The 22,261-nt window shown below is 33.1% G+C and overlaps 6 protein-coding genes across 6 annotated transcripts; 2 read left to right on the top strand and 4 right to left on the bottom strand.

Annotated features, from left to right (window-relative positions):
- Nucleotides 1-2,529: 2,529 nt before the first annotated feature.
- On the bottom strand, nt 2,530-4,678 carry LOC104743861 (homeobox-leucine zipper protein ATHB-5). The gene is made up of 3 exons (XM_010464901.3): nt 4,054-4,678; nt 3,320-3,732; nt 2,530-3,235 (listed from the first exon to the last, which is right to left on the bottom strand). The coding sequence occupies exons 1-3, from the start codon at nt 4,118-4,120 to the stop codon at nt 2,801-2,803; spliced, it is 915 nt and encodes a 304-aa protein (XP_010463203.1). The 5' UTR covers nt 4,121-4,678; the 3' UTR covers nt 2,530-2,800.
- A 3,139-nt stretch (nt 4,679-7,817) lies between these two features.
- On the bottom strand, nt 7,818-9,335 carry LOC104743853 (transcription factor bHLH99-like). The gene is made up of 3 exons (XM_010464892.3): nt 8,912-9,335; nt 8,222-8,599; nt 7,818-8,055 (listed from the first exon to the last, which is right to left on the bottom strand). The coding sequence occupies exons 1-3, from the start codon at nt 9,263-9,265 to the stop codon at nt 7,966-7,968; spliced, it is 822 nt and encodes a 273-aa protein (XP_010463194.3). The 5' UTR covers nt 9,266-9,335; the 3' UTR covers nt 7,818-7,965.
- A 1,485-nt stretch (nt 9,336-10,820) lies between these two features.
- AGL78 (AGAMOUS-like 78) lies at nt 10,821-11,852 on the top strand. Its single transcript, XM_087470823.1, is given in 1 exon segment — nt 10,821-11,852. A coding segment is annotated over 1 exon segment (1,032 nt).
- Nucleotides 11,853-13,550: 1,698 nt separating this feature from the next.
- LOC104743844 (protein MIZU-KUSSEI 1-like) lies at nt 13,551-14,653 on the bottom strand. Its single transcript, XM_010464886.2, has one exon. It carries the CDS (start codon nt 14,651-14,653, stop codon nt 13,844-13,846), a length of 810 nt encoding a protein of 269 aa, XP_010463188.2. The 3' UTR covers nt 13,551-13,843.
- Nucleotides 14,654-17,057: 2,404 nt separating this feature from the next.
- On the bottom strand, nt 17,058-18,323 carry LOC104743835 (histone H3.2). Its single transcript, XM_010464881.3, has one exon. It carries the CDS (start codon nt 17,654-17,656, stop codon nt 17,246-17,248), a length of 411 nt encoding a protein of 136 aa, XP_010463183.1. The 5' UTR covers nt 17,657-18,323; the 3' UTR covers nt 17,058-17,245.
- Nucleotides 18,324-20,668: 2,345 nt separating this feature from the next.
- Nucleotides 20,669-21,997, top strand: LOC104743823 (putative clathrin assembly protein At5g65370). Its single transcript, XM_010464868.2, has 2 exons — nt 20,669-21,248; nt 21,385-21,997. Exons 1-2 carry the CDS (start codon nt 20,677-20,679, stop codon nt 21,821-21,823), a joined length of 1,011 nt encoding a protein of 336 aa, XP_010463170.2. The 5' UTR covers nt 20,669-20,676; the 3' UTR covers nt 21,824-21,997.
- The last annotated feature ends 264 nt before the right edge of the window (nt 21,998-22,261 follow it).

The raw sequence follows: 22,261 nt of genomic DNA, 5'->3' as shown, positions 1-22,261 counted from the left end.
AGATAGTGGAAGTCGACCTGAACAAACTTTAATTATTTGTTATTAAGTGAAATTCCTTGCCATATTACTTAATCCCAGTTGAGTTTTATTAAATTAGCTGCTGCTTTTAAACAAATACTCTGGATTAGTCTAGTTCTTACCCAGTATTTTTAACTGCTCTCTTTTTTACTTTTGTGCCAACATCTTTTCTATTGTTAAGTTTCACGAAAAAAAATAGTAGGGTCTGATTGGTAACATATCCAAAGCTGTACAGAAAAACTGTAAGCTGGAGCTGTAAGCTTTTAAGGAATAGTGCAAAACTGTAAGAAATAGCTGTACATGAAAGCGGTACAAAAAAACTGAAAATAAATTTTTTAATAAAATTTTTAGTAAAATTTTTGTGATTAGTAAAAACTTAAAATTGTACCATTTGTACCGTTTTGTTTTTGTCGCCAATCACACCTTAGTGTATTGTAAAACTTTCAGTAATCAAGCTAAGATTTTGAATAAACTTTTTTTTATTGACCAAACTTTTTTTTTTGACGGCGGTAAATGATTACATACACGTGCATATATTATTAACCATTACCGTGAAGATATAAATACAATTTTTTAAAGGAGACTGCGAAAGGTGGACGTGTAGAAAAACAAACGGTGACGCGACGGCGTTTAAAGTGACGTGTTCGATGTAAAGTGGGACCTACTCACATGGCTCTCCACCAATGTCTTTGTCTGAAAGCGACAGCGCAAAAGTCTTGTGGGCTTTATATGGGCCCCTACCACAGCTTTTGCGTCTTCACCAAAGTAGATCTCGTGCAAAATCTAACACGTGTACGGCTGACACGTCTTGAGATCCAGTGGGATCGCCGCATGGAGATAAATCCCTCTTCCTGACTGAAACTAATCTTTTGTTTCTGTAACTCTTTCAACAGAATCCCATGTGCACCATCTCTCCACTTCGTCTTGTCTGACATTTTTGCTCTTCTTTTTTTTTTATTTAAATTGTAACAGTTTCATTCTTATTAATATTTCAAGTATATGATGGTGTACTAGAGATTATGAAGAACTTGTTGAACAAAGAAAACAAAAATAAAGATAGAACAAAAAACAACATCACCCGATAAGACTGATAACTAAATTGAAGATAGACACCAATCTAATACGAAAACAATGACTCTTTGGGCTATATAGTTAATGGATGGTTCCCATTTGTAACGTTGCATGACAATGACTATGTCACAAAACTCTCAATTAATATCACTAAGGGGTAAAATGTGATTAATGCGTGCATGGTACAAAACAAAAAGAATTAACGAAAAATGACATATTACACTGCCAGTTTTTTGTACGATAATCTTTTTGAACCGGTGAAAAAATGGCAACCACTTAGTTATTTTCGTATTTGTAATAACAATTTCGTTTCATAGTTCCACTTCCACGAGTAAAATAGTTAGAAGTTGAGCATTATCTTTGTATACTAATTAAGTTACTAACTAATCAATATAGAAGTACGGTATATAGGAGATCGGCGGATGGAAACATTGTATTTGAATAAACAAACAGTATACAGACTTTTGTTGCAGCAAAAAGGCAAATTAAAAATGGCTTTAGGTAATGAAAAAGCAAGTAAACAAAAGGAGAAAAAGGAACGGCTAGAAACAAACACGGATATTTAGGGAGATCCAATTATGTGGCTCGGCTTTTCATGTTTTCATCTCCATGTCCTTATGCTGTGAATATATATAGTATTTTTCAAAAGAAAATATTTTCGAACGTTATTTTTTCCTTTCTATGATTACGTTAACGTTTGTCATTAACCCACAAACGAGGCGAGCGTTATGAAAATTTTCCTAATTACAACTTATTCCTATCTAAAGAGAACTTATTCCTATCAAAAAAGAACATTCAAAACTTATAATCGTCTAATAATAATCGACTAACCTAATGATTCTCAATAAAAACTATACAAACTCAGTAATGAACCGTTGACAGTAAAATACAAAAAAAAAAAAAAAAACACCTCAGTAATGAACCAAAAAATATATAGTTTTGACAGATTTAAAAATAAAAATATTGTTGATCATAATTCAGAAATACTATATAATATTTTGGGGTTAACAGGAATTAATTGGTTTATTTATCTTATCAAATCGATATCTCTAGTTTAGACAAGTCGTAATCTCGAGAGAATCAGTTCTTACTAGCAATCGTATCATGTCGACTTCTTAAACAAATCAATGACAGAAAATAAATTGTGTAACATTTTTCAAAAGTCAAGACACATTTCTGTTTCTGTAAAATGACTTTCACATAACATCAAGGTAAGAAAAATGTCAGGTAAACTACAGAGTTTAGAATCTTTTGAGTAGTGCCTAGTCGTGATCGTGAACAGACAACGAGGGGAAAAAAAAAAAAAAAAAGAATAAGTCGTAACTATACTGTGCTCATTATCGGAAGTTAAAGATTTTAGTATGATTTATCATCACATTCATAGATTCACCCCCTAAGTAATTATTTAAAAATACTAAAATAAACGACGAAAAAATATTATTTCGTCACATTTTATTTTTATTAATTCCCGATAATTTCAGACAATTTTTTTTTTTTTTTGTCATGTCTCTTCAACCTTGAAAAGATTACGGCCGCACGTGCATGGAACCGCACGTGATCTCTCGGTTTTTTTACCCTCTCGCGTCATGTCCCCACTTTCACAACTAAAAAGACCCCAACATTTTGGGTAATTCGATTTTTCCCACCTTCAGAAATATTTTTACATAACCCCTTCAATTTTCCTATTTTTTCAATTCTACCCCCACAAATTTTACGAATTCCACTGATCGGAGCAATACCATTGTTCATTGTCCGCAAACAACTTGCAAGCTTCCTCTCCACTGAACAGATCTTCATGCTCTTCCATCTTCACGAACTGACTGAAACAATCCATCGTCGTTGCCGCCACTGCACCCGCCGCTTCAACGGTCGTGGGACTATACTCTTCGTTCAACACCGCGCTCGAGTCACTGCTATCGGCAGGATCTTCTCTGAAGCTTTCGGTCCGTGGAAAAATGCTAAACATTTCGTACGCGAGCTCCGACGTTGGAGCTGGAGCTTCCGTAGGAATAGGCGGTGACGGTGGACGGTGGTTTAGCTCTAAGACTTCATTATTAGCCATCATCACCGTCTGATTTGCTTCCGTAGCTTTGATAACTCCGTTCTCTTCCCCATCCACGTTAAGTTTTGCTCTAAGCTCTTTAATCTGTAGAGTTGGATCATCTCTAAGTTTAGCTTATCATCAAACTCATAATATATATACACTAAATAAATAAATATATGGTTATACCTGTCCAAGGAGAGAATCGTTATCGCGTTGAAGCGAGTCGCGGCTGCGTTTGAGTGCATCAAAGTTTGACTTAAGAACGCCGTAATCACGTTCGAGCTGCTTTGTCTTCCACCGAGCACGGCGGTTTTGAAACCAGATCGCGACTTGTCGCGGTTGTAACCCAAGTTCTTGAGCCAGCTTCACTTTCCTCTCAGGCTCTAGCTTGTTATCAATCTCAAAATTCTTCTCTAACGCTTTCACTTGCTCTACACTCAACCTCCGTTTTTTCTCCGCGGCAGTGGAAGACGCGTGTCCAACGCCTCCCATGTCGTCTAGACTCCCGTCGTCGTCTAAGGCGTCGAACATCTGAGAGTAGTCTCCGGCGCCGGAATAGAGAAAGCCGGTGTTTGTTGGTCTTGGACTTATTTGTTTGTCTGAAAAAAACATTAAATCACGGATACTTCAAACCAATCCCATGAACGGATAATTTCAATCAAATAATGGAATATTTATGATGTCATGAATAATCACCAAACCTTTGTCAGGATAACGTCTCGATAGTATGAATTGTCAGAAAAAATAAATAAAAACACATCTTTACTTAAATTATTAAATAATAGACAATTATTAGTAAAAAATCAGTCTTATATACCTATAGGTAATTGTACATTTCAAGCTAGTATTCAGCTAATGAACATCAAAAGACATAACAATTACAGTTTCAGAATTGTAGTATAAGATTTTTTTTTTTTTACCTGTTGTAGAATTGCGAATTGGTAAGAAACCGACCAAAGAATCGGAGCTTCCACGTGATCTCTTCATCTTGTTTGGTTGGGAACTATTGAGATCGTAAAATTGCTTAAGAAAAAAAAGGAAACAAAGTTTGTACTGAATGGCCTAGATCGATCGTTATTGATAAAGATCTCTATCTATACGACCAATACATGAAGAAACGATCCTCTCTCTTCTCTCATTTGCTTCTTCTCCAAAGAAGAAGAATCTTTGCTCTGTGTTTACACTATATATCCATCCAAGATGGAAACAGAGAATTCACTAATAATACCCAGATATATTCATCCTCGGGAGAGATTTCAAAGTTCTTATATTTTTGTTTTTGTGTTTCCCGAGAAATCCAAATTTGTAAGAGAGAGGGAGAGAGAGAGAGAGAGATGGCTTCTCACTCCATCTCCGGGTTTTAAATAAGACGACAGGTTAACCCTAGGGGAAGTGTTAGAGATATCTTTGAGTTATTTTCAAGAATTTCGGGGGATTTTTTAATTTATGAAAAATTATATAATTAAATGCAAAAGCAACTTATGAGAGAGTCTGATCCAGGATCTAAATTGATGCCATATTGCCCATAGGTTTCAGCTCGTGCTCGGCTACGTTGGAGCCGGTTAAGATTCATTAAATTAGATCGTAATCATTAGGTTTCTAATTTAGTATGTTTCCTCTGTTTCTAATACTAATGTTTTAGATTATTTTCTCTTTGAAAGTTCAATTTGATGTAGTAAACTATTTGTTGTTAATTAAATTGTTTTAACATATATATATATGAAAAGATATTTAATTGTATATTTTTGTATATGACTAAAAGAACAAATGTGGACTCCCAAAATATTGCTTTCTGTACTTCGTTCTCACTTCTAGTTCTTGTTTGTTGGTGATTTAACTAAAGAAAAGAGTAATTACACCCAATGATAAGGGTTTTGAGTTGTTGACACACAAAAAAAAAAAAAGGGACAAAAGGGTTGAGTTAGAAATCAGGAATTTGCAAATGCAAAACTTCATAAATTCACTACACATATTTTTTTTCTTTAACAAAAAAGGACATTTCTTACACTGATTCTAAATTATTAATTAGAAGTATGTGCTTATGATTACACATCTATATAAAAATATATTATTATATAAAATAACATGTCCCAAAAAAATGATAATAATATGTTATTTACCAAATTCACTGTGAAAAAACAGTCTATATATCAAGGTATATATGGTTGAAATGGACTCTCTACAGTAGAGTTGATATTTTCCAATTAAAATGTCATAATCAATCGTATTAATAATTCACTGGACCAACCATTCAATTTTAATAGAATTAATATAGACATGGGTCATGGGCGTTATATATAACGAAGATACACGCAAAGAAATACTATATAAAAAAGTTGAATAGAAGTCGGTCCAGTAGTTGGCCATGCAAATTGATTTTGCTTTAACATAGAAGATTTTAAAATGTGGGTCAGCATTTTTTTTCTTTCCCAAACGCAAATTACTTAGATTTATAGTGGCATTCATATTCGTAAACTTTTTCTATTTCTGTTGTCATTTATTTAGATGACATGTTAACTCGAGTTACAACCCGACTGTCGGTATTCAAATATATACTGTAGACATTTTCCAAACTTTGAAGCACATTTTTCATATGATATTGAGTTATTGACGATTTTATAAAATAACGCAAAAATAGCAAATTATTTAAAAATGAACATGATTTATAATCTACTAGTCTATATAGCCATATAGGTATCATATCGATGTTGCCGTCTCGCTATAGTATACGAATCTTAGATATGATATAAAGTGCTTGTGAAAATTGTAAATGGCAAAAGAAACTAAACATAATCATAATAATCTAGTGGTTGTGATGTCATTTGAAACTTTTATGATTTAACAATTTATGTGTGTTAATAAGTTGTTACCGTTTTAACAACGAATTTTATACACATTTTATTGATCGATATGTATTTAAAAAAAATGATTCACATGTATTGATCGATATGTTTTTTTGACGCCCGTCTCTCTGGGGAATTCTAAAGAATTGGAGGCTACCAAAATTTTGAAGCAATATGAGTTTATTGTAAAATCACGGTTTTTTGGGCATTCAGATCATACAAGCCAAGTAGTATAATGTAGTATTTTTATTGAGACGTTTGGTATGATGTAGTTTATTTTCTTTTTTCTTATGTTGAAGGTTGTATAATGTTGTAAGTTGATACAAGAAAAACGTAGATGTTTGTAGGCTGTAGCTTAGCTGCGTTTCATTCCGCTCTCAAGATCGATACAGATTTCTTCTCAGGGTAGACAAATTTACCACTGTATAATCATTTGGGAGATAATCGTATACGAAGAGCATCAATTAATTAGTAAACATTGTCTTTTTTCTAGGATTCTTTTATTCTTTAATTGGTTAATGATCATATTAAGGATAAAAGTCACATCATATTTAACCCCAGCGGGATATAAAGTAAATTATGTTATGATATACTTTTGTTTTCTCGTCACATTTGGTGACATGTAAACATTTTTAGTTAATAGTTGTACACAGACATGTATGTATTGTAGTGTTAATATAATAATATATGGAAGAAGAGTATGTGGTGTACAAAGGATATTCACAAACTACAAAATATTTTTTAAATCGAGTAATGGGAAAGGCGACAGAGCTTTGATGAGATAGCTGTCTGTCTCTGTAACAATCTTTGCCCATTTACTACAAAATGTATTATTTTTGTCCGGCCGTAGTATTTTAGTAAATTTATATTTAGAATATATAATCCTTTAACAATATTTTTTTAATGAATATCATAATAACTTCGGTGTTTTACCAATTAAAAGTTTCCATATAACCTAGATCTAAATTCAATAATTTGTAATACAACAAACATTTAATTCATCGTTGATAACAAATTTTAATACAATTAATGTATATACCAAAGTAGGTTTTACTTAAGCAAGTGTTTCAGAATCTAACAATACAATTTGATTACAAAAGAAAAATTAGTATAAGAAATGAACGTAGATTTGTTGTTTTGACATATAATTAAACAAACGAAAAAAGCATAAAAGCGAGGTGGAAAATAAAGAAAAAGGTTCTTGGAGTTGAGACTTTATGTTAATATTCATATATTAATAAAAGTTTAGCCATTTATATAGTGACATACTAACATGATGATATCGTATGTATCCATCTAAAATCTTAAAATTGAAAAGCCTAAAGTAAAAGAGGTTTGGTGTTTCATTTTTTAAAATATAATCTTTTATATAAGGGAGTTTGGTCGATGAGCTGGTTATATCCTATGAAAGCAACTAATTCCACTAGATTCTTGATGTTTTTTGTCTTCTAGAAACATTGATCGCGACATTGAAATTTGATCAATCACAAAAATATCAAAACCGGCATCATTTATATTATCCATCGGAATAATATAAAACGTTAGATTTAACATTGGAGAAGATCTGTAAAATCATTGGGCTTTTGGGTTCTTCAGATATTTCGGCCACGGATCGTAGAAAGAGGCTTTGTTCGTATTCGTAATCTAGACGATCGTTCAAACATCTCGAGGACCTATGCTCTGGTTTTCCCAAACTGAACCTCATCCGTGTCCGGTTAAGCTAAAAGGCCCAATTCGTTACAATATAAGGCCCACGAGTGAACCCGTATAATATCAAACCGGTTTTACCAATCTGTACTATTTTTTTGATGTATACTCTTTAAGTTTCGAGAGTCTACTAGTAGTATAACTTTATGTAGATTGTAGTATTAAATTTTTAAAAGATGAGTTGACGTTAACTGTCTCCAAATTTGAAGCCCTACATACACTTGTTGACTTATGGGTACTTGATTATTTTACAAGAGATTATTTATAATTGTGGATAAAATTTCAACTTTCCTTGTGAATTCTTCTAACGACTTCATGCACCGCATTTGCGACCTCATTAATCGAAGGCGTCAATTGACAATTTGCCTCTACCTAATCCAGAAAACCAATTATTTAAGGATATAATAAAGTCGATGTTTAAAAACAATATAGGTCTAACTATATAGTAGTGTATACGTTTATCTTAACCGACAAATACTGTTATCATTATTATCTAATATTTCCCAAAAGAAAAATAGAAGAGAATGAAAATAATTACCTTGACGCCAATAGTAAAGAGAGACATTTCATTAGCAGTTGTGAAGTTGAGATGTAGAGTACTTAAACCTAAAGAGTTAAACTCATTGATCAGCTTGAAGAGCAATCTTGGCTGTGTCTTTGTTAACACTTTGATGTTGGCATGTCTTTCTACCATTGTAACCTCCACGTCAGCAACTGCCTTGCCGTGGTGGTAGTTAGAGGAGAAGGAGGAGGCAGTAGTGGCGGTGGAGTATTGAGGGAACATGAAGAAATTGGAGAATTTGTTTGGTGATCGATTAGGTTTACGAGCTTTTAATTGTGCTTCAAGTGAATGAAGAAGTTGTTCTAGCTTCTTCAGATAGTTAATGGTCCCTTCTATGATTGATGCTTGGTCATTCTGTTAATAATATAAACGGAAAATCACAGATTATTTATTAGCTCGTATAGTTGTATTTGAGATGAATGATCGGAAAACACATAATAATTGAACATTTAGCTGAATAAAGTTTTCGGGTGCATTTGATAGCCTTAATTCAAATTAAAATCTACTTATATAGTTCAATAATTTATGAATTTGTATGCACCGGAATCATGTTTTAATCCTAGAATATGATTAAAAATTACATGATAAATTAGTAAAATGTAAAGGTGAAATAAAACGAAAGTAGTGTACTAAGCAGACCTAAAAAGAAGATAGAAGGAAACTCACAGGTTGAGAATAAGAGAGAGGCATCATAGATTTGAGGACAGATAGAAAGTGATTCATCTGTCTTCTCCGGTTACGTTCGACGGCAATGTGATTCATTCTTTGGTTCTGTATATCTTCTATCTTTTTATCACTTCTCGTTCTCCTTGTCCTCTTCGGCGATTGTACGTAGTCATCACTGGAACCACCTCGCGGTCGCAGAGAAGATAACTTTTGAGTTGAGTGAGATTGTTGCTCTGTTACGGAGCAAGAGAGTGTCGCTAAATCAGAAGAGGAAGAAAGGGAATTTTGCTGTGACTTGGAAACGACGATGTTTTGTAAGAAATCCAAGATATCGTAGCTTAAGGATGTTTCCATGAGTGAGAAGCCAAAACTATACGAACCCACCAACCAAGAAAATTGAGAGGTTAATGGCTATGATGTATTCACAAAGTCATTTTTATGCGTATATATTTATAAATGGGTCTTGTTGGTTTTATTTATTTATTAATCTTGGATGAATATAATAATCAAGTTTTCGCGTCGTTTATGTAAAGCCCTAGCTAGAAACCAACGTACATGAATTAAATAATGTGAGATTTGTCATTTGTGTGTTTAGTTACTAATATTAGTACAGCTGGCGTCTCCTAATTGGGAATTTGGAGATCAGACAGTTTCGACAAAACGACTCTACAATCATGTAATTAAATTAGTAATTAGCAACCTCAATTCATTGCTGATTTTGTGGTTCACAGTTGACATGTACACAATTTTAGGAAAACGCATATCAATGCAGTTTAATAATACTAAGATAAACTAATTTATTTTATTTTTCACCAAATTTCACGGTATATATATCGTCACGAATCGCATATTTTACTTCTCAAATCTGCCACGTATGTTTGACTAATATATAAGGGTAAACAAACATATATCACATACTATCAAATACTTATATAAAGCCATTTCAAATCTGCAAGTCATTTATAAAATACATCACAATGTGAGGAGAAGGGAGGAAGAAAAGAAAAAAACAAAATACCATTAAGGGCTTTTTCTCAAAACCGCATAGCACGATTGAGAAACTCTTCTCTAAATGATGGAAAACAATCTATTGGGATTAGGGAGGAATATACATAACAAAGAAGAATGTTATATTTCTTGATCGTTTGATAAATCTTAAAATATTTTACTATCTAAATATAATGACACAAATCATTTATATTTATTTGTGATTGCCAATCACATTGTCGTTTTATATGATGGGTACTTTTCATCTAACAAAGAAACGAAATTTGCTAGTTGTGAGTTGAAAAAGTCGTGATTTTTGGCAAGCTGGTTATCAATCTGACATTAATTTGTGAGTTTTATATGATTGGTACTCTTTTATATGTTGTTGTGTCTATAATAAGACAAGCTGGTTACTACATTTGTCTACTTCCACATTTCCAATTATTGTGTATTTTTTGACTAATAAATGCAACAAGAAATAATAGCAAAGGTATCATCGACAATACGAATAGACTGATGCGTTTTCTATGGTAATTTTCCTGTGAACAAAATTAGTGGCTTATTATTTTATTAGAGACTTAATTTTCCTTTTTTCCAAGTTTTTGTTGCACAATTAATGACACAATCGAATCTATAATTTCTCAATCAAATCTTTTAGATTTTACAGTTGTGAACAGAGTGCCATCGAGAGGCTAATTAAAATTTCCTTTTTCGTCTTCACCATCGAGACATTAATTAAGGAAATCTATGCAAAAAAATTGGAAAACAAATAGAGTATTGAGTTCCCGTACACTTACTCTATATAGTATTTGAGTTCACAATGTTTTCACCTTCAGTTTTATATAATTCTTCTTCTTCGTGTTCACTCTCTCTCGAGGAAAAAAACCCTAATTTCTTGCTGCTAAATCAAGGAAAACTCACGATGAAATAAGTTTTGTCTTCTTCGTCTTATAATTCAACAAGTTTAACAAACAGACTTAAGACAATCTTCAAGAAAGCTTACGAGCTTTCAGTTCTCTGTGCGATTGAGGTTTGCGTCATCTACTATGGACCAGACGGCGAATTGAAGACATGGCCTAATGAGAGAGAAAGAATGAAAGACATGGCTATGAGGTTTAAAGAGGCGAGAAAACGCAACAAGAACCTCAATCTTCATGAGTTCCTCGAGAAGGACAAGGACAAGGATAAGGGGAACACGGATTCGAAGAAGAAGAAGAAGCAGAGGAATAATGTGAAATATCCAAACTTTGATCATTACTCTCCCCAACAACTTTCTCAATTGATTCAGTCATTAGAACGGACTGTCTCAAAACTGCAAGAAAGGATTCATTTTGTTGAAGCCCAGAAACAGAGGAACACAAACTTTGTTCATCAGAACCAACAACCCTTGAATCCTAGCAAGTTCTCGCTGTATATGTACAACCATGAAGATGCTACCATCTCCCAGCTCCCACTTTCTGCTTCACAATCAAACCAACTCACCAATTACCAAAATCATCACTTGATGAAGCAGGAACCTTATGGTTATAACAGTCATAACATGTGTATGGACAACATGATTACCAACACAAACTTTCAACATCCCTACGTCTCAACAACACAAGACTACTCACAGTTACTTCTAGTGCAAGCATCTGCAGTAAATAACTTCGGGTTGAAGAATCACTTGATGCAGAAGCATGGACTTAATAGTTCTCATCATAACACGTCTATGATGAGTGATATCATCAACAACAACGTTCTACAACATCCTCATCTCTCAAACACAGTTCCACATGAGTTCTCTTCTGATTTCCAGAACAGCCCTTATGGTGAGATGGTCGGCAACACTAACTTCTCTCAAGATACGTTTTCAAGCTATGATACGAGTACTCTGCCTCACACAACTTCTCTGCCATATCTCCACACCATTCCTAACAGCTTTTGTCTTTCTGATAACAAAAAACTGTCCTGAAGTATAGAAGTTGAAGAAGCTATTAGCTCCCATCAAGAGTTAGTCAATGGTGAAGTAGCACGAAGATCAGAGGGAGTGGAGCTGTTTCTGCGTATTGCTTTTGCTACAATTTTTAATTTTTGAGTATAATTATGACTGAACAACAGATTTATCCATCCGTAAAAATTTTGTTTTTGAATTTTGATTTTATGCACATCATATTAATCTTTAGCAAAAGTGACCAGACTGTTTCAGTTGCAATAAGTTAATAGATGTAATGAGTTAGCAGATTCTGTCCATAGGCCATTTTCTTTAGGATATATACCAGTCGGCTTAATCCAACAGCAATAACCCAACAAATGAAACAAGACGCAAGTTTCCGGTTATGGTTTCCATAGGCAAATCATAAAACCTGCGTGAACATAACCGAAAATTTGGTATGATTTGATTACAATTGTGTTCTGTTTTTGGTTTGCCACAAAGTCGGTCGAAACTTCTTTTTAAGAGCCTATTAATAAACTCATACCTTTAATTTCAAAGCCCAATTAGTTATATTGGATAGACTCATCATACTTTTTTTCTTTTATTAAGTTATCCACACGCCTTAAAAGCTAAAAGCCTAAAACCAACAAAATTTATGAGATTGTGGGTTTTCTTATAAATCTTGTATATTATTATACCTCTCTTTTTGAGATTGTGGTTACTGCTCTGCTCTAGAACAAAAAAAAAATAACAGAACATGGTGTACTGTCAGATATTTCATCTTTTATGCTTTATTTTTCCTGTTTACATTATTTGGTATTACGATTCTTACGCTAGCTAGTAACCTGATTCAATAATTCTCAATTTTATGCATTTAGTTTAAATTTTCGTTCCTCTTAAAATTTTGATAAATAAAAATAAAATAAAAAATTGTGTATCTATAAGAGTTTAATAATGAAAAGAGTTTTGTGATTTATTGATTTTTTTTTCTTTCTTTTATAATGGCTAAAAACAAAAGAACAACATTGGAAAGACAGAGGGAATCAACAACAGCTAAGACCAACCAGCTTGCCATTTTCTGTAAGCAAAAGTAATAAAGTCACGAATGAATAATGTTGTAATACTAATAAGTTATCTGGTTCTGTCTATTTATGTAAAATTTATTATTATTTTAATCTAAAGTTGTTAGTGTTCTTGTAGTGATGGATTCGCCGCGTGGACTCTTATTATTCTCCCATGATAACTCTCGACCCTCGTTGACCTCACCCCACGTACGAGCTCTTCTTTATTATTCAAGAAATGAAAAAAAAAAAAAACATTATTGATGGATTACAAAATTTTTGAAGTTAAGTTTGGCGATCCCGTTTAATAGATGGGTTGAACACCGTAACTATAAACTGTGTTTTTTTTTAGTCAATTAAACAAAAATATATTATCCAGTTGAATATATCCATAGAGTTTAAAAAAATATGATATATGTTATCGTTATAAAAACTAGCTATATAGTAATTTTATTTACATTCGAATTGGATATTATCCTTTTGATACTTATTATACATAATTACATATATTAATATTTTCGTTTGTAAAGTATATGTTCAGTGCATGTAATAACAAACGAATTACGAAATTTAATTATACAATAATTCATTTTTCGTTTCGTTGCCAACCAAAATTATTAACTTTATTCCCCAAATTATTGACAATAATAGAAAGCAAATTGTAAAAGTATATACATATAGAAGATTAAAAAACTTTGCACTATAAGAAACACATGAACACATGGTCACCACTACTATACAAAAGTTGAGATCATCAAAAGCTATGCTTATTACATTTTCATCTAATTAAGCACAGCCTAAAAAACACTACGAGACAGATTAATCGGTTCAGTTTGCCTAATAGAAACTTGTAAAAAAGGAACCAAAAAAAAAAAACCACCGATGAATCTCGAAATAATCCCAACGTATAGTATAGTATGCAAGTGCACTGATTGATATCCGTATGCTAGAAAACAAAACGTTCCAAAATCATTTTTTTGACGATCTAAAGAAGAAGATACTTAGTTCTTGTCCGATAATCCCACGTGGGTCGACGAGATGAAAAGATTCAGAATCAAACGATCCAAACACTCGTTTGAAACTCGCTCTTAAGTACATCATATGATCACTTTTATCTCGGTTAATCTCTTCTCCGTTAACAACTCCGGCTCCTTCGGCCACCGGAGTAAGGACCTTCAACGCGGCTAGCTCGGCTTTTGAAGGCTCCCGTTTGATGGCGAATCCGACTTTCCGACCGTTGCAAAACATGTTCCATAAAGGTGTTGTAAGAAGTGAAGTAGAAGAAAAATCTTCATGTGAAACATATCCGTCATCATTGTTTGATTCGAGAGCGATTCTTAGCACGCCTCCTCGCATTTCACGAGCTAATACCTTGGTAGGGACGGTTAACTCTAAGAGGACAATGATTGGGTTTAGGGTTTTGGAGTTTGTTGCTTGGATGCAGAAGTTTACTTTGCCACGGCGAAAACCGAATATTGTTCCGGTAAAAGTGGAGTTTGTGGTGGTTGAGGAAGCGGAAGAGGTTCTTGGTTTGATATGTCGGTGAGATGATTTGTCTTCTTGAATATCACTTGGATCTACGATTGTACAGTAACAAGATGGGAGGAGAAGTTGGACGATGGTGCGAAGGAGCCGCCATGAACGAACTTGTTGATGGCAGTCTACAGCTACCGTTGCGCTTGTGGTGGTTGAGGCGAGGCGGCGACGATGTGGGTTTGTGGTGAAAGACATGATTTCTTTTTTTGAGTTGTGGGAAAAGGATGATAATTTCATGTGCATGTGTGTGTTAGGGTTCAAGTGGCATTGATCTATATATAGAGAAATGGTCATGAAAAGAAAAGAATATACTTTTTGTTATATTAAAAATATATATACATATTTACACAATGCAAATTCATCTTAACTATTTTAGAATAATATAGTTTATCTTACCATATTTGAATAAAATTTATCGCGGTTATTGAATGGATGTGGTTTTTGAAATGGTTTTTGGTATTAGATTTTTCAAAAATTCATTTTTTAACCATTTAAAATTTTATGAAAAATGGTTCTCCTAAAAAATAGTAAATCCAGATTTTTGAAGATTTTACTAATTTCTTAACAAAATCCAAAATCTCTTGTTCAGTGTGGAGCATATTATTGATTCAATTGAATCAAAAAAATGGCTAGAAAGGAATGACACGGTGGCTTAGGAAATTTCCGTACAACCACGTTGGGCGTGAGTCCAATCATTGAATCATAATTCGTCATTTAACCTTATATCAAGTATTAAGAAATCCTAATTAATCTATATATAGTTTGATCTATTTAATTTAGTTAATGATTACATATGTTCGTGCACACTTGACAATAATACTGCTAATAATATTAGCAGGCGATAACCACTAAGTTTCTAGTATACGCGGATCCAAAGAATTTTGTTGATATCTTTGGGTAGTACGATGGTAATTAACTAATTATGATTCATGGTAAACAACTTTGAAACTTCTTTTGTACAATATTGATTAAATCAGTGACATAGTTTCTTACCCTTTTTTTTTTGTTTTGTTTGCATGATGATTCGTTTAACTCAATTTTGTAATAAAGCCAACCCTAAATGGACAAACAAAACATCTAAATAAACGACAAAGTCAAATCAACCGTCTATTCGAGCATCGACAAGGATTGATCATGGGGATGCAATTGTTACCCATTTCTGGCCCATCATTGGCCCAATATATTCCTTATGGTTCCCACTAAATTTGGACAATCTTACATATACCACCACCGGGAATATCAATTTCTATCGCATGCATCAATGTGAATCACCAAGAAAGTTTTTCCCCAATCGATTTTTTTTAAACGATAGTGTAAGACCGGATTTTTTTTATCGCCAACACAACGTGGTATGAATCGGAAACTAATGTTAGACCAAATAAATTTTTGTATACATGACATATAGACATAGTGGTGGAACTTTTGGAAATTATTATTAATTGTTGTCATTCCATCTTTTGTTTCAATAATTTATCGCCGCGTTGGAAGCTTTTGCCAAAAGGCCCAAAACGATGCATGTTGGAGAATACATTGTCCTTTTCTACTTTAAAAATAAAATATTGCTAACTTGGATCTTTCCACTCAAAAGCATTATAAACTTTTTCTTATTTGGATTTAACAAAAATAAAAGAAATGACAACACAATATATACATATCATTGTCTCAATTTCTCTCAAACTATTTTTGGATTTTCTTCTACTTGTTTTTTGGTAATTTATCGCTTGTTCTTTATTTAAAAACGACGCCATTAGAGATACTAGCAAGTAAGAACAAGAGCGCAATAAACTTAAATAAACAAGCGAAAGATAAACAAGAACGCCATTTATCGTTCTCTTTATATCATTACGTCAAAATATCCAACGACAACCACGATATTTTCGTTAAGAGATTTGTATGAAGAAAATATCTTAATGTTTTTCCTTCGTTTAAATTTCACATGGCATGAAGATATTAAAAAAAAAAAAAAACTTTTATTTGTCGGAGTAAATAATATCTTCATTTTTTTTTTTCTTTCTAAATATGTCAGGAGATTAAAAACCACGATTCATGGACAGTGTACAAAAATATAGTGATTGTGACTGACTCCAAATTTAAAAAGAAGAACACAAACGTTAGTTAAAACTTAGAATGACTCAAAAAAAGACGAGGGCAAAAAGCATATATCCCGTCAAATACGCATATAGGTGTAGAGAGATCTATACATCTCACTTAGGAATTTCCTCGTAGTCTGGTTTGTACAAATCCATTTTGATTTTAGGAAGAATTAACAGATTAATTTATTTTGTGAATTCTGGATTTGATTTCTTGAAATTGCTATATGCAAATGAAGAAGAGACTTTAGTTTGTTCTTCTTAAGTTTTTAAGGGGAAAAAAAAGGAGATGAAATTTTCGGAGGGAGTTTTTTAAAAAAAAATTGTTTTAAGAGTGAAAGATTCTGATCCGTTAGATTCACTATCTAATCAACGGTGAATATCCCACGATCCTCGTGATCATTAATCCACCAATCAGAGACCTTCGTTTATTTTTAGAGATACAACATTCTAATTTTTCATTCTTGTGAACTAGTTGTTTGCATTTTATGGTTTTAGATGTTGAGATTTGCAGAGTTTATCTAAATCTAATTGCAGTAATTCGAAGAAAACAAAAATTAAGATTAAAAACATTGATTAAGATCCATTGAGGCATTTCATCGAACAAGATAAACGCAAAGACCTAATCCATACTCTAGAACACGAAATTAGGGAAAACGAAGCACGAAAGATATACAAATACAATAGACATAACAAAAGAAACGATTTGATTCCAAATCCTCTCTACTTCAATCTCTCTCTCCCTTTAAGCTCTCTCGCCTCTGATTCTCCTCGCCAGCTGGATATCCTTAGGCATGATAGTAACTCTCTTAGCGTGAATCGCGCAGAGGTTAGTGTCTTCAAACAAACCAACGAGATAAGCCTCAGCCGCTTCCTGGAGAGCCGCGACGGCGCTGCTCTGGAAACGCAGATCCGTTTTGAAATCCTGAGCGATCTCACGAACCAGACGCTGGAACGGAAGTTTGCGGATCAGAAGCTCAGTGCTCTTCTGGTACTTCCTGATTTCTCTTAGCGCGACTGTTCCGGGACGGAATCTGTGTGGCTTCTTCACTCCTCCGGTCGCCGGTGCTGATTTCCTCGCCGCTTTTGTCGCTAGTTGCTTCCTTGGTGCTTTTCCTCCGGTGGATTTCCTTGCCGTCTGCTTTGTACGAGCCATTTTGGTAGATGAGAAACAAGAGAGAGTGTGTTATGAGATTTGCGTTAAGGATCTGAGGATTCGAGAGTGATTTGATGGAGAAGATGGATGATGAGAGGTTTTTTATAGTGAAGCGTGTAATTGTTTTGGTTCGTTAGATCTTTAATTTTATCAACGGTTGTGATTGATTTAAGTTTAGTGATCCGCGTCATGTCTAAATCAACCAATCATATTAGTTCTTTCTAGCGCCCAAATTATTTTTAGTTCCCTTCTCACCTTTTTTGTTTTTTCATTTAGGCGCGTGCGTCTTTCAAATTTTTTTGCCAAATTTTGGAAACCTAACAATTATAAAAAAGGCTCTGAGAAATAAAAGCCCACGTTGTAGTCTGGGTTTTAGGCCCGTTAAATATGTCGTGTATCCATCAGTCCACCAAGGTAAAATAACTAGTATTATTTTTTTTTATTTTTTTTTCCCATTTAGTAATTTACATTTGTGTTAATGGCTGGTAACTTTGAAGATTGGGTTCATGAAACTAAGCACTTATGGTAGCCAATATTAACTTGAGAAGTAATGTTATTGTGGCACGTATACATCTTAACGTGTGAGGTGGTGTAAAATCAGGCTTTAAAGGTTATTGTTTTTGTGTACCATTTAAAAAGCAAATATTGAGCAATTTATTACTAGTTAATACACGAAAAGTTGATTTTTTTTTTGCACTTTGTAATTTTAAATTTGTATTGATTGTAATGCACGAAAAAAAGATAGAGATATGAGCCAATTTCTTGATTTGATCATTGAACCAATAATTGTTGTTTGATATTTGATTTTCTTATATTTTTTTATCTTTTTAATAAATACGTGTTTCTATCACAAAGTAAAGTACTATATCATTTTTTAAGAGGTTTTTAGTTTAATTTTTACTTAAAATAAATTGAGGGATAATCAATTATATTTATATTATATAAATTGATTATCTACATATATTTAAATGTTTTCAGATTTTCTTAATGAAATCTTTCTCAAAAGTATATATCATTAGGTAAATAAAGTTTTAGCATTTATTTATGAATATTTTAATAATTACATTAACTATAGTTTTTAAAAGAGTAAAAATAATATTTTTAAGAAACAAAAAAAAAATGATTTAAACTGTGAATTAATTATTGTAATTATAAAATAATATTTTCTTGGATCGGTTTAGTAAACCGACTGATCCAGAGTTAGTTCGGTTTAATTGAATAGGAATTGTGGCCCAATAACACGACGATGGCCCAATTCTTTTCTTCGTCGTTTTGTTTTTACAAGTAAGAAAAAAAAATTCCCAAAAGCGACACTTAACGAACTTTAGAGAAATTCGAAAACCCTAATCGATTAGAGAAGAAATCGAAGGAGCTATGTCAGATCCTTACGAGAGCGTGAAAGGTGGAAGACTAGCGTTCAAAGGAGGTGATCTAGCCACAAGGAAATCGATCGAGAAGAAGAAGAAGCAGAAGAAGAACAAGGAGAAGCTCGAAGACGGTGCTCAGGGGGAACTAAAGATGGCTCCAGACGCTGCTGGAGAAGATATTTACTCAATTGATGCCGCGAAGAAGAAGAAATACGATGACCTTTTTCCTGTGGAGGCGAAGAAGTTCGGTTACATTCTCATAGCGGATAGAGAAACCGCACTCATTCTATAGAGGATAGCAAGAAGTTTGAGAGTTATTTGATGGAGATGTGGGAAAGAAGTTGGACAATTGATGCCATCACTAAGTTGTTAGAAGAGCTAGACATCAACATAGAGGATATTTGCCTTCCACATAATAGAGAAACCGCATTCATTCTATACAAAAAGACATATGAAGAGTAACATGCATTGGTTAAGTTTTTCTGCTTCTTGCTATACTTCACCAATACATGTTGCTCTTTATATGTCTTTTTGTATAGAATGAATGCGGTTTCTCTATTATATGGAAGGCAAAAATCCTTTATGTTCATGTCTAGCTTTTTTAACAACTTAGTGATGACATCAATTGTCGAACTTTTTTCCCACATCTCTAGTCAAGATTTGAGAATGACTTAGATAGAGAAGATGATGAGATATCTCTAGAGACTGGATTGTGTTTTTTTTACAGTGGGTAGAATTGTTTTGGTTCGTGAGATCTTCAATTTGATCAACGGTTGTGATTGATTTAAGTTTAGTGATCCGCGTCATGTCTAATTCAACCAATCACATTACTTCTTTCTAGCGCCCAAATTATTTTTAGTTTCCCTCTCACTTTTTTTGTTTTTCATTACGGCGCGTCTTTAAAATATTTTGCCAAATTTTCGAAACCTAACAATTAAAAAAAAGCCTCTGAGAAATAAAAACCCATGTTTTCGTCTGGGTTAGGCCCATTAAGACATCAGTCCGCAAAGATGTAACCTCAGTTTTCTTATATGGCCATTTAGTTGTTTTTCTTCTTTTTTTTTTTTGTAACTTTGAATATTGGTGATTGATTTGAAACTAATCACTTATGGTAGCCAATCTTAACTTGAGAAGTAATGTTATTGTGGCACGTATACATCTTAACGTGTGAGGTGGTGTAAAATCAGGCTTTAAAGGTTATTGATTTTGTGTACCATTTAAAAAGCAAATATTGAGCAATCTTTCTCAAAATGTTTAAATGTTTCAGATTTTCTTCATGAAATCTTTCTCAAAATTATATATCATATCAAAATCTTAAAATAGGTAAATAAAGTTTTAGCATTTATCTATGAATATTTTAATAATTACATTAACTGTAGTTTTTAAAAGAGTAAAAATTAATCTTTAAAAAAAAACAAAATAAAATGATTTAAACTGTTAATTATTGTAATTATAAAAATCCAGGTGTATTTAATTTTCATAATGGATGTATATGATATGGGTAAACCAATCTACTATACATGCTAAAGAGATGATTATTATTTATTAAGATAAGAACTTATTTCATGATCTTACCCAACAATTAATTAACCAATAGTTGTCAAAAAAAAATATATATATATATATATATATATTAATTAACCAATAACACACATGAAACCTTCGAATCATTATAAAAGCAAAGCCACATTGCTAAAGATTCAAACACTAAAAAAGAATATCTATTCGACGACCCAAAAAAAAAAAAAAAAAGTAAAAAATAACCAAACTATGGGCATATTGACAACCTTGGGAGGCAAATTGAAAGACCAAGCCTCGCAAATGAAAGTCAACGTGGTTCATCTGTGTGCCTCCGAGAATACAAAAACCATCAACGAAGCTATCTTGAAAGCCACGTCTCACACTTCACAGAACCCACCCTCAGACAAATACGTCACTTTCCTCCAATCCACTGCTGACACGTGTTATGGTCCTGGTACCGTCGCTGCGATCCTGCAGAGGCTTCGTTTGACAACGGACGTGTGTGTGGCTGCTAAATGTCTCATTCTTCTCCATAAGATGATTAAATCGGAATATGTGTACAATGGAGAAGATAGTGTTCGTGGCAGTACTAATAATAGTCATCGCACTTTGATCTATAATCAAGGAGGGAGTAACCTCAAATTGAATGACCTTAATGTAGGTTCATCTCGTTTTACTAGAGAGTTGTCTCTATGGGTTTGTTGGTAAGATTATATATATCGTTGGCTCCGATCCATATCATTTTCCTAACTTTTTATTTTATTTTATAGTATGTTAAATGGCAATTTTATGGAATATATATAGTCTTATGAATTATTTTTAAAATGGTCTTTTGAATAGGTACAAAGAATATCTAGATTGTTACTTTTCAATTGCGGAGGCTTTAGGCGTTACCCCAAACATAAAGGATAGGTCGGAAGATAAGCGTCTAGAAACTCGACGAGTCTCGTCTTACACAACCGATTGCATTTTTAAACAAGTTGATTTTTTAGTGAATCTATTCGAATGTATAAGTAACAGGCCAATAGCTCCGAAATCGAAACTCAACAAAATCGTTGTCGAAATGATAGAATTAATGGTACAAGACTACTTATCCGTCATAAGATTGATGAAGATAAGGTTTGAAGAATTGAATGAGAGAGTTGTTAAACCGTACGAGTTGGTTCCGGTTTTGGAGAGGCTCGAAATGTGCAAAGAAGATTTGAGGGAGTTTTCTTGGCGAAGCAAGTATTTGATTGAAGACTTTTGGTGTTTGATATCGAAATTAAAAGATATGTAACGCCTAGAAAAAAAAAAAAGAAACAGCCCGGTCAGGTTAGTTACTATCATATAGCTTAGTCCATAAATCGGGTATTCGTCTCTGTGGCAATGTGGCATTGTTATTTTCAATGACTATAGTCGATTCCTTGTATATATATTTTCAAAAATTGAATTATGAATAATATATGATATATATGTAGCAAAATCATCACAAAAAAAAAAATCCTCGATAAATGTAGGAACGGTAAGTGAGTAAACCATCACAAAAATCTTCGAAGTTTTTAACTATCCTAATTACACCGACCACTCGGAGTCTTTGCTTTGTACGCTCTCCCAACCAGAAAACATCAAAGAAGGCATTGAGTCATATTATTCTTGATAAACTTTTGAATTTACATACTTAACCAATATTCACGTGGAAAAATAATAATTTGTTATTGTTTAAATTAAATTCAAA

The sequence above is a fragment of the Camelina sativa genome, chromosome 2 (genome assembly GCF_030686135.1).
Source record: "Camelina sativa cultivar CO46 ecotype springtype chromosome 2, ASM3068613v1".
NCBI classification, from domain to species: Eukaryota; Viridiplantae; Streptophyta; class Magnoliopsida; order Brassicales; family Brassicaceae; genus Camelina; species Camelina sativa.
This window is presented reverse-complemented; position numbering and strand designations above follow the sequence as displayed.